This window comes from Bos indicus x Bos taurus, chromosome X (assembly GCF_003369695.1).
Source record: "Bos indicus x Bos taurus breed Angus x Brahman F1 hybrid chromosome X, Bos_hybrid_MaternalHap_v2.0, whole genome shotgun sequence".
Classification (NCBI taxonomy): Eukaryota; Metazoa; Chordata; class Mammalia; order Artiodactyla; family Bovidae; genus Bos; species Bos indicus x Bos taurus.
In genome coordinates, this window is record NC_040105.1 from 48,637,254 (window position 1) to 48,650,747 (window position 13,494).

Sequence of the window (13,494 nt, forward strand, 5' to 3'; positions counted from 1 at the left end):
TAACAGCTAGTTAAAACTTATTTTCTCATATGAAGTAAAAGTTAAAAGTCAAATCCACTGAAAATACTTTTAAGAAATGTAAGAGCTAGAACAAATAGTTTCACAATTTGTATGGAAATACAGAAAACCTCGAATAGCCAAAGCTATCTTGAGAAAGAAGAATGGAACTGGAGGAATCAACCTACCTGACTTCAGGCTCTACTACAAAGCCACAGTTATCAAGACAGTATGGTACTGGCACAAAGACAGAAATATAGATCAATGGAACAAAATAGAAAGCCCAGAGATAAATCCACACAAATATGGACACCTTATCTTTGACAAAGGAGGCGAGAATATACAATGGATTAAAGTCAATCTCTTTAACAAGTGGTGCTGGGAAATCTGGTCAACCACTTGTAAAAGAATGAAACTAGAACACTTTCTAACACCATACACAAAAATAAACTCCAAATGGATTAAAGATCTAAATGTAAGACCAGAAACTATAAAACTCCTAGAGGAGAACATAGGCAAAACACTCTCTGAGATACATCACAGCAGGATCCTCTATGACCCACCTCCCAGAATATTGGAAATAAAAGCAAAAGTAAACAAATGGGACCTAATTAAACTTAAAAGCTTCTGCACATCAAAGGAAACTATCAACAAGGTGAAAAGACAGCCTTCAGAATGGGAGAAAATAATAGCAAATGAAGCAACTGACAAACAACTAATCTCAAAAATATACAAGCAACTCCTACAGCTCAACTCCAGAAAAATAAATGACCCAATCAAAAAATGGGCCAAAGAACTAACCAGACATTTCTCCAAAGAAGACATACAGATGGCTAACAAACACATGAAAAGATGCTCAACATCACTCATTATCAGAGAAATGCAAGTCAAAACAACTATGAGGTACCATTTCACACCAGTCAGAATGGCTGTGATCCAGAAGTCTACAAGCAATAAATGCTGGAGAGGGTGTGGAGAAAAGGGAAACCTCTTACACTGTTGGTGGGAATGCAAACTAGTATAGCCACTATGGAGAACAGTGTGGAGATTCCTTAAAAAACTGGAAATAGAACTGCCTTATGATCCAGCAATCCCACTGCTGGGCATACACACTGAGGAAATCAGAAGGGAAAGAGACACATGTACCCCAAAGTTAATTGCAGCACTGTTTATAATAACCAGGACATGGAAGCAACCTAGATGTCCATCAGCAGATGAATGGATAAGAAAGCAGTGGTACATATACACAATGGAGTATTACTCAGCCATTAAAAAGAATACATTTGAATCAGTTCTAATGAGGTGGATGAAACTGGAGCCTATTATACAGAGTGAAGTAAGCCAGAAAGAAAAACACCAATACAGTATACTAACACATATATATGGAATTTAGAAAGATGCTAACAATAACCCTGTGTACGAGACAGCAAAAGAGACACTGATGTATAGAACAGTCTTATGGACTCTGTGGAAGAGGGAGAGGGTGGGAAGATTTGGGAGAATGGCATTGAAACATGTATAATATCATGTAGGAAATGAGTTGCCAGTCCAGGTTCGATGCACGATACTGGATGCTTGGGGCTGGTGCACTGGGATGACACAGAGGGATGGTATGGGGAGGGGGGAGGGAGGAGGGTTCAGGATGGGGAACACATGTATACCTGTGGTGGATTCATTTTGATATTTGGCAAAACTAATACAATTTGTAAAGTTTAAAAATAAAATAAAATTTTAAAAAAATGTAAAATTTCAAGTGTTCTGCTTGTCTAGAAAAATAAGATTTGAAGTATTTTGTAAAGTTTGATTATACTGATATAAATATATATATAGCTAATTTGCAGATTTTATACATTATAATTCATGTAAGTAAATAAATTCCATTAAGCCAATCAAAAAATATAAAGTTACATGCTAAGAGTTTGCAAATTTCAAATTTAACTTCTACCTTCAAATTTTATTTATTCTTAACCCTACATAAGACTTACTATTTTTTATGTATGAGTGTATTTTTATGTGTAAAACACAGATGCACATACATTTATTAAACAGACTCTGCCATTTCAGATACCTTACATTTCAAGTATTGTTATTATTAAAACCCAGACTCAAATTGCTTTACTTATTCAGAAGTTTCTTATCTCATAACTTGGAGTCAGAACTAGGACTCCAGGAATGGTATGATCAGAAGCTAAATGAAATGACAAAGAGCTCAGAGTATTTTCATTTCCTCCTAAGCCATATTCAATGTGCTGGTTTTGTCCTCAGGCTGGTTACTGATTCCAACGGTCATATATAGAAATAGCATTTCCCTAAAGAAGAAAAGGAAACACCATTTTCTGTTTCCCTTAAGAATATTTTTTTTTTTCCTCAGAAGTACCTCATCATGTTTAATTGGCCAAGATTAGATCATATGCCAAATGCTAAGCCAACCACTTGCAGGGGGAGTAGCATTACCATGAATAGCCTAGAGTAAAATTTTAGAGTGGGATGAATGTTGGGAAATCAGTGGCCATGACCACCTATAGGTACCTAATGTGTCATTAGGACAACAGTCTCCCTCTTTTGCCTAGTTTTGCTGTGGTCTTTTCTCTGTGCAGCTTTGTCCTCAGTCTCCAGACCATTGTAGGGTAAACTGAGCAGCTCGATCTTCATATCCTCTCAGGTTCACTCATGTCCAGTGGACAAGATCATTTACTTCACACCCAGCAGTTTGTGCAAAAATAGCATTGTGCTTCATTGACTCTGACTAGGTTGTATACCTAGTCATAAAACAGTCACTTGGACAGTATTTCAGTGCTCTGAAAGGTCAGACTTAGGTTGTTCCCAAGAGGAAGAAGGACATATTATTACCAGAAAAAGTGTGATTGAATGCTAGGCTGCAAAGTGTTACAATTCAACACATTTTGCTGCGTATCATCCCTATGAATCATTCTTGCTATATATACATGTTAAAATATGTCTCCATTGTGTCAAATGTTATGCAGTCCTAAAACAGAATGAAACTGGGTCATTTGCACAGACATGGATGGACCTAGAGACTGTCATACAGAGTGAAGTCAAAAAGAGAAAAAAAATATTAACACATCTATGTGGAATCAATAAAAATGGTATAGATCATTTTATTTGCAAAACAGAAATAGATATACAGATACAGAGAGCAAATGTATGGATACCAAAGGGGAGAAAGGAGGCTTGGATGAGTTGGGAGATTGAGATTGACATATATAACTATTGATACTATATATAAAATAGATAACTAATGACAACCTATTGTATAAGTCAGGGAACTCCACTCAGTGCTCTGTGGTGACCTAAATGGGAAGGAAATAAAAAAAAAAGAGGGCATATCTGTATATGAATAGCTGATTCACTTTGCTGTACAGTAGAAACTAACAACATTGCAAAACAACTATATCCCCATACAAATTTTAAAAATTGTAGAAAATTAAATTCAACCTACAGTGACAGCAAGCAGATAAGCAGAGGAGGCAGTAAGTAAGTGTGGGATTGTGGGATAAACAAGGGGGCATGAGGAAAGTTAAGGATTTGGATTTGTTCACTATCATCACTGTGGGTATGGTTTCATGGATGTATGCCTGTGTCAAACTCATCAAATTGTACACTTTAAAAATGAAAGTTTATTGTACGTCATTATACCTCAATAAAGCTCTTAAAATTTATTAATAAAAATGGAAAGGAGGAAAAATTTTTAAAAGCCTCCATGCATTCTTTCATCAATTACCAGTGAAATGTGAATTGTTACCATCTATTTTGAAAACATCCTTGTAAGAATAACTGCTTTTTTTTTAAGTTTTAAGACAATAGACTATTGATTTTTGAAATTTAAATAAATTGGAAAGAAAATGTGTGCCCTTTTGTTTCTTCTTTTTAACAACATATTTGTGAGATTCATTCAAATTGTTGCATGCAGTTGTAGTTTACTCATTCTCAATCCTGTATGATAGTCCATTGTATGAATGGATATACCACAAATATGCCATCTACCATTTATGAAAATTTGGGTGATTTCCAGTGTGGAGCTATTATAAATAGTTGATATGAAAAGTAAGATGATAGGAAATAATTTCCCAACCGAGATATGGAGGACAACAGGTCCAAGAGACAGAGAATTTGGTGGATGTTTTCCCACTGAGGAAGTTTAACCACTCTAGAGGAAACTGCTGAAAGGCTTATCTCAGAAGAGGTTATGACACCCTATTGAAGCTAAGGATAATTGGAATCCAAAGTCCTGGCAAATCCCATTAATTTTTGGTTGGGACTCCAAGGAATAAAAGTTAGCCAGAAATAAACTCTCCCATGAACTAAAGCATGTCTGAAATTTGCTTTCTATTAAAAAATTTGTATGAACTTTTATTTGCATCAGTTTTAGATATGAATTTTTTCATAATCGATATTAATATTTTATACTTTGATAATTGAATCAAATTTTTATTGATCTTTCCTTTTTAGTAATTATTTGAGCTTTGTTGCTTTGTTAACATTCAATCTATCACTTGATTCAGATATTATATGTATTTAATAACCACTAAACATTGAGTTTGTTTAGTTGGTTTTGAGTTAGTTTGTTGCATTTTATATTTTAATAAATCTATTGATATTAGAATAAATTTAGTATAAAATTTTTCCTTCACATTTTTAAAGAATCATTCCAGCATTCCTTAAAGAATAATTCTTCATTGATTCTCCATCATTTTATCTAATTGGTTCTTATAAACTTATTTTTTCCTGAAGCTCTCTTTTCTGATAGACTAAATTACCAGCTATTGTGGAAACATAATCCCAATGTTCAGTAATGGGAGAAATTAAATTGTGGCCCCTGTAAAACTGAGTTTCATCGACCAAAGGCCATACATGCAGTAGGTGCTCAATAAATATTTGATGAATGAATAAGAGAAATAATGGTTTTCAGAATATTTAATATTTTAAGAAAATGCATAATCAATAAGGAAAAAAACCAGAGTATTAACTTGCCTATGCAAAGTGATCTTAGTTTTGTAAGATCCTAGAAAAAAATGACAAAACAAATAATGAGTGGTAGTATATGGCTGGGAACCCTAGGGAATGAGAGCTAGAATTGCAGCTGATTATTTTCTTCATATCAATTTTCCAAGAGTTCCACAATGTTAACATTGTGGAGGAAATTCATTTGCAATAGAGTAAAAGTAAAAGAAAGGGGACTTAAGAATGGGAGAGGGAGAGGGAGAGGGTGAGGGTGGGAAGATTTGGGAGAATGGCATTGAAACATGTAAAATATCATGTACAAAACGAGATGCCAGTCCAGGTTCGATGCACGATACTGGATGCTTGGGGCTAGTGCACCCAGAGGGATGGTATGGGGAGGGAGGAGGGAGGAGGGTTCAGGATGGGGAACACATGTATACCTGTGGCGGATTCATTTTGATATTTGGCAAAACTAATACAATTATGTAAAGTTTAAAAATAAAATAAAATTAAAAAAAAAAAGAAATCAAGTCCAACCAGTAAGTCCAACCAGTAAGGTTGTTCTAGTGGTAAAGAGACTGCCAGCTAATGCAGGAGTTCCAAACTTTGGTCGGGAAGGCAGTCCGAAATGGCAACTGACTCTAGTATTTTTGCCCGGAAAACTCCATTGACAGAGCAGCCTGGTGGGCTACAATCCATGGGGACTCACACACCACTGAGCTCACATACTTACTTACAAGGAAAGCTTACATAGAGATTGGGTCAAGATGGCAGACTGAGCACATTTCTCCCTTTCTACCAAAAATCCTTGTAAATGATAGGAAAGGCACATTTTAGTATGAAAAATAACTACATAAGTGCACTGGGGGAAAGTAAAGACAAATTCCTAGTAGATGGAAAGCAGATGAAACAGGGATGCTTACGGGATGGAGGTGGAGGTGCACAGGAGAAACAGGACCCTGAAACGGGGAGGAAAGAGGAGGGGGCAATAGGGAGAAGGATTACAGGCCCAGCTGCTTCAGATTTGGAAAAGGGGCGGGATCGGGAGACAAGTAGCACCTCCCATGCTCAGAGCAGCGGTGGGCTTAAGAGTTGAGGTGGGGCAGGCGGTGTTTGGCAGGAAGGGGAGGCTTCTCTCCTGGCAGGAAGCTGCGCTACGGAAAAAGGGAGGAGACTACTGCACCAGTAGCGGCTGGTGGGATCCCGATGTCGCAGAGGGGCAGCCGCCACCAAGAAAGAGGCGGAGGGCCTCAGAACAGAGTGCTGAAGACACCGCCGCCATCCTCCTCTCCTACTCCTCCGCCCTTCTGAAAGAGCTCCTCGACTAAGGATCCTCCCTTCCCAGCTGTTGTAAGCACCCAGCTCATCACCTGCCTATCCTGCTTGCAAACAGACTCACTGTAAAGGAAGCTGCGAGGTGTCCAATTTGCACACGTGAAGCCTGAGATCCCGGCGGTGGACGCCAGGAAAGGAAAGGCCATTGGTGGGCGCCGGGACAGAGAAGGGGTTTGGGATGGATTCCTGCCAGAGATAAGGGGTGGAGGCAGGCGCCGGGTGAGGCTAGGGTGGGAAGGGGGAGTGCAAGGGCAGTAGGAAAGGGGCATAGCGTTAGGAAGCCGGCAAGATATTGAAGATGAGCACAGGGAGCCGAGGGCACTGGGGGCCAAGAAAGCGAGTGGAGGTAGACAGGGGGCATGTGAGTAGCAGACTACTGGGATGTTCTGAGCAGGACGACAGTGAGTGAGGGCATGTGGGTCAGGGCTGTGGAGGGATATGGGGTTTTGCAGGGGATTCAGAGTGGGTGTCAGTGGCGGTGACAGAGGCTGAGGTCTCTGAACAAGGACGTAGGCTGCCCCCTCCTGCAGAGTTCCTAAACCTAGGCAGCACCGCTGCTGCTGCCGCTGTCGCTGCCGCCTTTCACCACAGCCTCAGGGAACCTAGAAGGAAGAGCACTTTCAGGCACACAGCCAGGATTTCCAGCATTACTGCCAGGCTCATGGGGAAATTTTAGGCACTGGCGCGGGGTACATGGAGACGTCGCTGTCGGCAGAACTTCACCTTATGGCATATTCAATGTTTCTCTCTTATCTTCTCTCCTCCTCCGGCAGACATGAAAACCCCCATCTCACAGGAGGCCGAAGGGCAGCAAACCAGGGCTGTTGCAGGAAAGGCCACTGGGTCTGCAAACATGATGAAGAAAAAAGCCTCCCAAAAGAAGCAGAGAGGCAGACCTTCGTCCCAGCCCCGCAGGAACATTGTGGGCTGCAGAATTTCACATGGATGGAAGGAAGGTGATGAACCAATCACTCAGTGGAAAGGAACTGTTCTGGATCAGGTGCCTATAAATCCTTCTCTTTATCTGGTGAAATATGATGGAATTGACTGTGTCTATGGACTGGAACTTCACAGAGATGAAAGAGTTTTGTCTCTTAAAATTCTTTCTGACAGGGTGGCATCAACTCAAGTCAGTGATGCAAACCTTGCAAATACCATAATTGGTAAAGCTGTGGAACATATGTTTGAGGATGAGCATGGTTCTAAGGATGAATGGAGAGGAATGGTCTTAGCCCAAGCACCGATCATGAAAGCCTGGTTTTATATTACCTATGAGAAAGACCCTGTCTTGTACATGTACCAACTTCTAGATGATTATAAAGAAGGAGACCTCCGTATCATGCCAGAGTCCAATGAGTCTCCTCTCGCAGAAAGGGAGCCAGGAGGAGTTGTAGATGGTCTGATAGGTAAACATGTGGAATATACCAAAGAAGATGGCTCCAAACGGATTGGAATGGTCATTCACCAAGTGGAAGCCAAACCCTCTGTTTATTTCATCAAGTTTGATGATGATTTCCATATCTATGTCTATGATTTGGTGAAAAAGTCCTAACTGTCAGGATAAACTTTGCCACATTTGTGAAAACAAATGTGTACTTTGTAGACATGCAAGATAATGTTACTTTTCAGTGTATTGAAAGCTTTAGGGTCCATGTTGATTCAACATCTTTGCCAGCATAAGTATTGTCTTGTTCTAAGAAATACAAATGTATGTGGTCATGAAATGCTGTGTAAGGAATTTTTCATGTTGAAAAGGTTGGGTGTGTTTGGTGGATGGAACATAAAAGGAAGGAGCAGCTGTAACATTTAGGCTGTGAATAAATTTCAGCTACTATCATAATCAGCCAAATAAAAATGAAATAGGACTTAGCTGGTTTGGGCTAGGGAGAGGAGAGGAGAATGAACTAGAGATGGGCTGTGGGGGAAAGGAAAAGGGAAGGTGGCTGCTTAAGAAAGGATGTGGGAAGGGGCTGGGAATGGAGAGGCTCCTAAGGGGAGGGTGACCTAAGAGTGGGAGGCAGCCAACTGGAAGAGGGTGAAGAATAACAGGGAGAGTGAAATCTTGGGGCTAAGAGGAAAAACGGACAGGATAAATTGAGTAAAGAGGGACACAAAGATGTTTAGAAGAGGTCCAGAGCAAGGGAGAGAAAGAAAAGTTGGCAGAGATCAGGGGAGAGACTAAAGGGACACTCCAGAAGGGAAGGGACACTGAGGAAGGAGGAATTCTAAGAAGAAAGACTGACAGAGGGAGTGAGAATAGAGAAAAAAGGGTATGAGGTGTGGAGCCTATGAGAGATGGAAAGACCCAAGAAAACTAGGCCCTCTGGCAGTATCCAAGTTGCCCTCCCTAGCTCTGTGCACAAAGGATGTGGCAACAAACAAACCACATGGATTGGAGCTTCCCTAGAGGGGGATTTTGACAGGACAGTCTCAAAAGTTAAGCAGGAACCAAGCTGATGCTGGGAGGGATTGGGGGTAGGAGGAGAAGGGGACGACAGCGCATGAGATGGCTGGATGGCATCACTGATTGGATGGACGTGAGTCTCAGTGAACTCCGGGAGATGGTGATGGACAGGGAGGCCTGGCGTGCTGCGATTCATGGGGTTGCAAAGAGCCGGACACGACTGAGCAACTGATCTGATCTGATCTGATTTGAAGTTTATACTTAAAAGACTTGTATTATATCAGGGACATCATGCCACACCTGCTGAGCAGAGCCCAGCCCTCAGCTTAAACACACTGCATGGTGCTCCATAGCAGAGGGGCTGTGGGCAGTTTCCTCGTAGTTTCCAGAGGACCCAGGAGCAAGAAATCTCAGACCTGAAGTTCTTGGTTTACTTCCCCTACACTGAATAAACAATTTTTTCAGGAATGAGTTAGTGGAGTTCTCAGAACATAAGAGATGTGCCACCTTGCATTTGGAAAGCATTTTATCCAGAAAAATGGAAACTTGCTCGACCCAGATATTGCACTCATCTCACTGCTCTTCATCCTCCGGGGCTATGCCTTGTGTCCTTACAGAAGAGAAGCAACAAAGGATTGAGCTTAAGGTTTCTCTCCAGGGCATGGGGAATACTTGACTGCCCGTGCTTCTCTCAGCCCCTGCCTGAAACCACAGGTATCCCACCCCTGTCCCCCTGCCTGTGCTTCACCAGATGGAGGTCTGCTGCCTCCAGAAACCCCATTCTGGCAATATCCCAACAAAACCAGTGCCTACTGACCCTTCACAGTACCTCCTGACTAGTCTTGCCCACTTCAAGCACACAGGGAACTGTGCTGGAAATGTGTGCAGCTCTATTTCCAGGTGAGATAGGTGGCATGGGCAGTTTAGCAGGGAGATGTGACTTTGTATAACTAAGTCTTTCGACTGTATAGTGCCACATAGGTGGATGGTGGGAAGAGGGTGTGGTAATTCGCAATAAATTCCCTCTGAGGTATGGTGTCCCAATACATGGGTCTTTGTCCTTCTCTTTCTTTCCTTCTCCCAGTTCAGCTGTGGGAAAAGCTTCAAAACTCTCTCTGGTTTTCCCACTACACACCCTTCACTGCCCTCAAAGAAACAATTCTGGTGTCTCTCTTTTGGCCATTAACTCCAGGCATAGCAGGTAGAGGAGGAGGCAGGGAGCTTCCCAGAGTGGAAAGAAGTTGGTAATTCCAGTTCATTCTCTCCACCCAACATGATCTGAAGCTGTTTGCCTCAAGAATTCCACAAGACAAGCCCACCTCACCAGAGCAAGGATAGGTTTTCTTTCATACATCACATAATTCAGTCTAGCAAACACCTGCAGGCCACTCATGGGCCAGTTTCAGCCCACTGTCATATTTTGGTTGATCTTCATATTTTTATCATTCTCCATTTTAAAATTAGCTATATAGACATTTGGGGGATTTCACATTTCAAAAATCCACATTCTTGGCTTGCCTGAGAAAACAAAACGATAGACCAAGGGTTGGGGCCCGCATTCCAACAAGGACACAAGCAGTTGACTCTGAGGAAGGGCTCAGCCCATTTTAAACTCAGAATACTCTCTTGCATGGGCCATGGCCCCAGATGGCCTGCTTCACGCTAATAAAATGCCCATATATCCCCTGGAAGCATTTCATTGGTAGCTTAGCCCTCCATTGGCTTACTTTAACCCCATTTGCTTTTTATTTTAGTTGCTTTATCTTCATCTCACAAATACTTACTTCAGGGTGGCTCTCTGCCAGGCAGTCTTCTAGACAGGAGCTTAGGATATGGTTATAAAAAGATAAAGTAATCTTACCCTCATGGAACTTTCATTGTAGTGTAGGAGACAGACAGTAGCCAAGAGACAAAAAGTAAAATATAAAGTATTTTCACACTGATAAATGTTAAGAAAGAAAAAATAAAGCAAAGAATGGGGGAACTGGAATTCCAGGGAGGAGGCTGAAATTGGATAGATAGGAAGTCCAGAGAGAGCCTCACTGAGAGCACAGTTTTTGAGTAAAGACCTGAAGGCATTGAGAGGACTAGCCCTGTCGTTGTCTAGGGAAGGAACATTCCAGCAAGAGGGACAACAAATGCTAAGGCCCAAGGCAAGAGTAGGCCTGACATATTCAAGCCATATTGAGAATACCAACATGGCTGGAACTGAGTGAACAAGGTAGAGAATATCAAGGAAGTGAGTTCAGAGAAGTGATTCGGATCTGGGAGTAGAATGGAATTTGACTTTTACGCTGTGTGTGATGGGCAGAGGCACAACATTTTTTGTCTGATTTTTTAACCAGGACACTTTAGCAACTCTCGAGAATAATCTGTAATGGGGTACAAGACAGAGAGAGGAACATCAAATATTTCAGTGAAATACCTGATATTTGCCTATAAGAACTGGAAGTTGAATATAGGTTACATTTTAGGTGAGTAAGAATAGAATTTTTTTTCAATAATAAGTGTGCATGTGTGCCGGCTTAGTCACTTTAGTCCTGTCCAAATATTTGACACCAAGGATGGTAGTGCCCCAGGCTCATGTCTCCATGGAATTCTCCAGGCAAGAATACTGGAGTGGGTTGCCATTTCCTTCTCCAATGGAATCTTTCCAACTCAGGCATCAAACCCACATCTCTTATTTTTCTTGCATTGCAGGTGTTTTCTTTTCCACTAGAGCCACCTGTGCTAGTGGTAAAGAACCCATCTGCCAATGCAGGAGATGTAAGAGATGCATGTTTGATCCCTGAGTCAGGAAGATCCCCTGGAGGTGGGCATGGCAACTCACTCTCATATTCTAGCATGAAGAATCCCATGGACATAGGATCCTGGCAGGCTAGTCCACAGGGTCACAAAGAGTCTTCATGACTGAAGCAATTTAGCATGCATTCATGCACAGAGCCACCTGGGAAGCCTCAATAAACAGTGCAGGATTAATCTATTTTCCATTTGCCAGGGAATATACTCAAATCCCTTCACACCTTGCACACAAAATTAGTCCTGAATGGATAAAAAGTTAGTACTCAATTTAGGAAGTAGCATTTATAAAATATTAGAATAAAGTAGAAGAAAGTATTTATATTTTTACTATGGAAATGGTGAAAATTTTAACAACTATAATATTGACATATTGATGGAAATTTTGATAAATATTGTCATATTAAAATATAAATCCTCCAATTTGAAAAAAATATCATGCTGTACAGTGGAAATTGTTATGATATACACCTTTCTATTCATCAGATCAACAACATGCATGAAGTTGAAAAATATTTGTTGTCAATCAGATAAAAAAAAAGTGAGAATTCCCATCCACTGCTAGGAGTTCTGTTGGAAATATGTTTGCCATTATCTAGTGAGTTTGATGGAGAAGGCAATGGCACCCCACTCCAGTACTCTTGCCTGGAAAATTCCATGGATGGAGGAGCCTGGTAGGCTACAGTCCATGGAGTCGCTAGGAGTTGGACACGACTGAGCGACTTCACTTTCACTTTTCATTTTCATGCACTGGAGAGGGAAATGGCAACCCTCTCCAGTGTTCTTGCCTGGAGAATCCCAGGGACGGGGAGCCTGGTGGGCTGCCGTGTCTGGGGTTGAACAGAGTTGGACACGACTGAAGCAACTTAGCAGCAGCAGCAGCAGTGAGTTTGATGATGGCATATTTCCAACAGTTTTACTGTTGAAGGACAGTTCTGTATGGATCCCTCCCTACATTTTGCAAGCAAAGGAATGAATGGTTTTGGCTTGCCACTTTCCTTTGAGGGATGTTGGAATAACAAATATCTTTTTGAGATGGAATAGTGGTTCCTTCTATAGCAATGAGCAGGAATGCTTACTGCAGTATAATAAATATGTCTTATTCTACAATAAGAGGAAGACATATTTACTGCCCATTATAAAAGATTACATTAATTAAAGTAGTTTCCTTTCCTCTAATGCTATCTATTGTGTATATACGATCCCTGTGTCCACTTACTGTCACCCTGTGATAAGTGGGACTCAGGGATTTAGAGTAAAACTGCTGATAAGGCTGACTGTAGCTGTTGCTGTAAATAATAAGCTGTTAATGAGGAGTAATTGAGGAAATTGCTGCAAGATGAGTACCAGGAAATACATACAAAGACAGGCTTTAATCATGCGTTATTTCTTTTTTCTTAATTTTAATTTTTAATTAGAAGATAACTTACAATATTGTGATGCTTTCTGCCATACATCAACATGAATTGGTCATAGGTACGCATATGTCCCCTCTCTCTTGAACATCCTGCACACCTCCCTACTCATCCCATTCCTCTAGATTGTCACAAAGCACTGGCTTTTGGTTCCCTGTGTTATACAGCAAATTCCTACTGGCTATCTATTCTACATATGGTAATATGTTTCAATGCTACTCTCTCAAATCATCCCACCCTTTCCTTATCCACTGTGTCCAAAAGTCTTTATGTCTGCATCTCCTTTGCTGCCCTGCAAGTAGAATCATCAGTATTATCTTTCTAGATTCTATACATATGCATTAATATATTCATGCATTATTTCTTGATAATTCAACTCCAGTTGAAAGTTGTTCCTCAATCTAGTCATTAACTTCAGGTCCACTCCACGACAACAAATAGTCCTAAGATTAATCCTAAGTAAGCAGAAGTTTTTGTATCCTTTCATATAACAGTGACAGAGACACACAGAGACCCAGAGTTAAAGGAAGGAAAGAACAAGCACCCTAAGCACAAAGTGGAGAATCCTTGGAACTTTTGGTA

General features: G+C 40.9%; 1 protein-coding gene across 2 annotated transcripts; it reads left to right on the forward strand.

Annotated features, from left to right (window-relative positions):
* Positions 1–6,022: 6,022 nt before the first annotated feature.
* LOC113887602 (spindlin-2B) lies at positions 6,023–8,018 on the forward strand. Of its 2 annotated transcripts, none has more exons than XM_027534790.1 (2): positions 6,023–6,309; positions 7,068–8,018. In XM_027534790.1, the coding sequence occupies exon 2, from the start codon at positions 7,070–7,072 to the stop codon at positions 7,844–7,846; it is 777 nt and encodes a 258-aa protein (XP_027390591.1). In that variant the 5' UTR covers positions 6,023–6,309; positions 7,068–7,069; the 3' UTR covers positions 7,847–8,018. The 2 variants fall into 2 exon arrangements, with proteins under 2 accessions (XP_027390591.1, XP_027390590.1); XM_027534789.1 differs by having other exon boundaries at positions 6,024–6,442.
* The last annotated feature ends 5,476 nt before the right edge of the window (positions 8,019–13,494 follow it).

Coding starts and splice junctions, on each gene's coding strand:
- LOC113887602 (XM_027534790.1), top strand. CDS start 7,070: ATGAAAACCCCCATCTCACAGGAGGCCGAAGGGCAGCAAACCAGGGCT.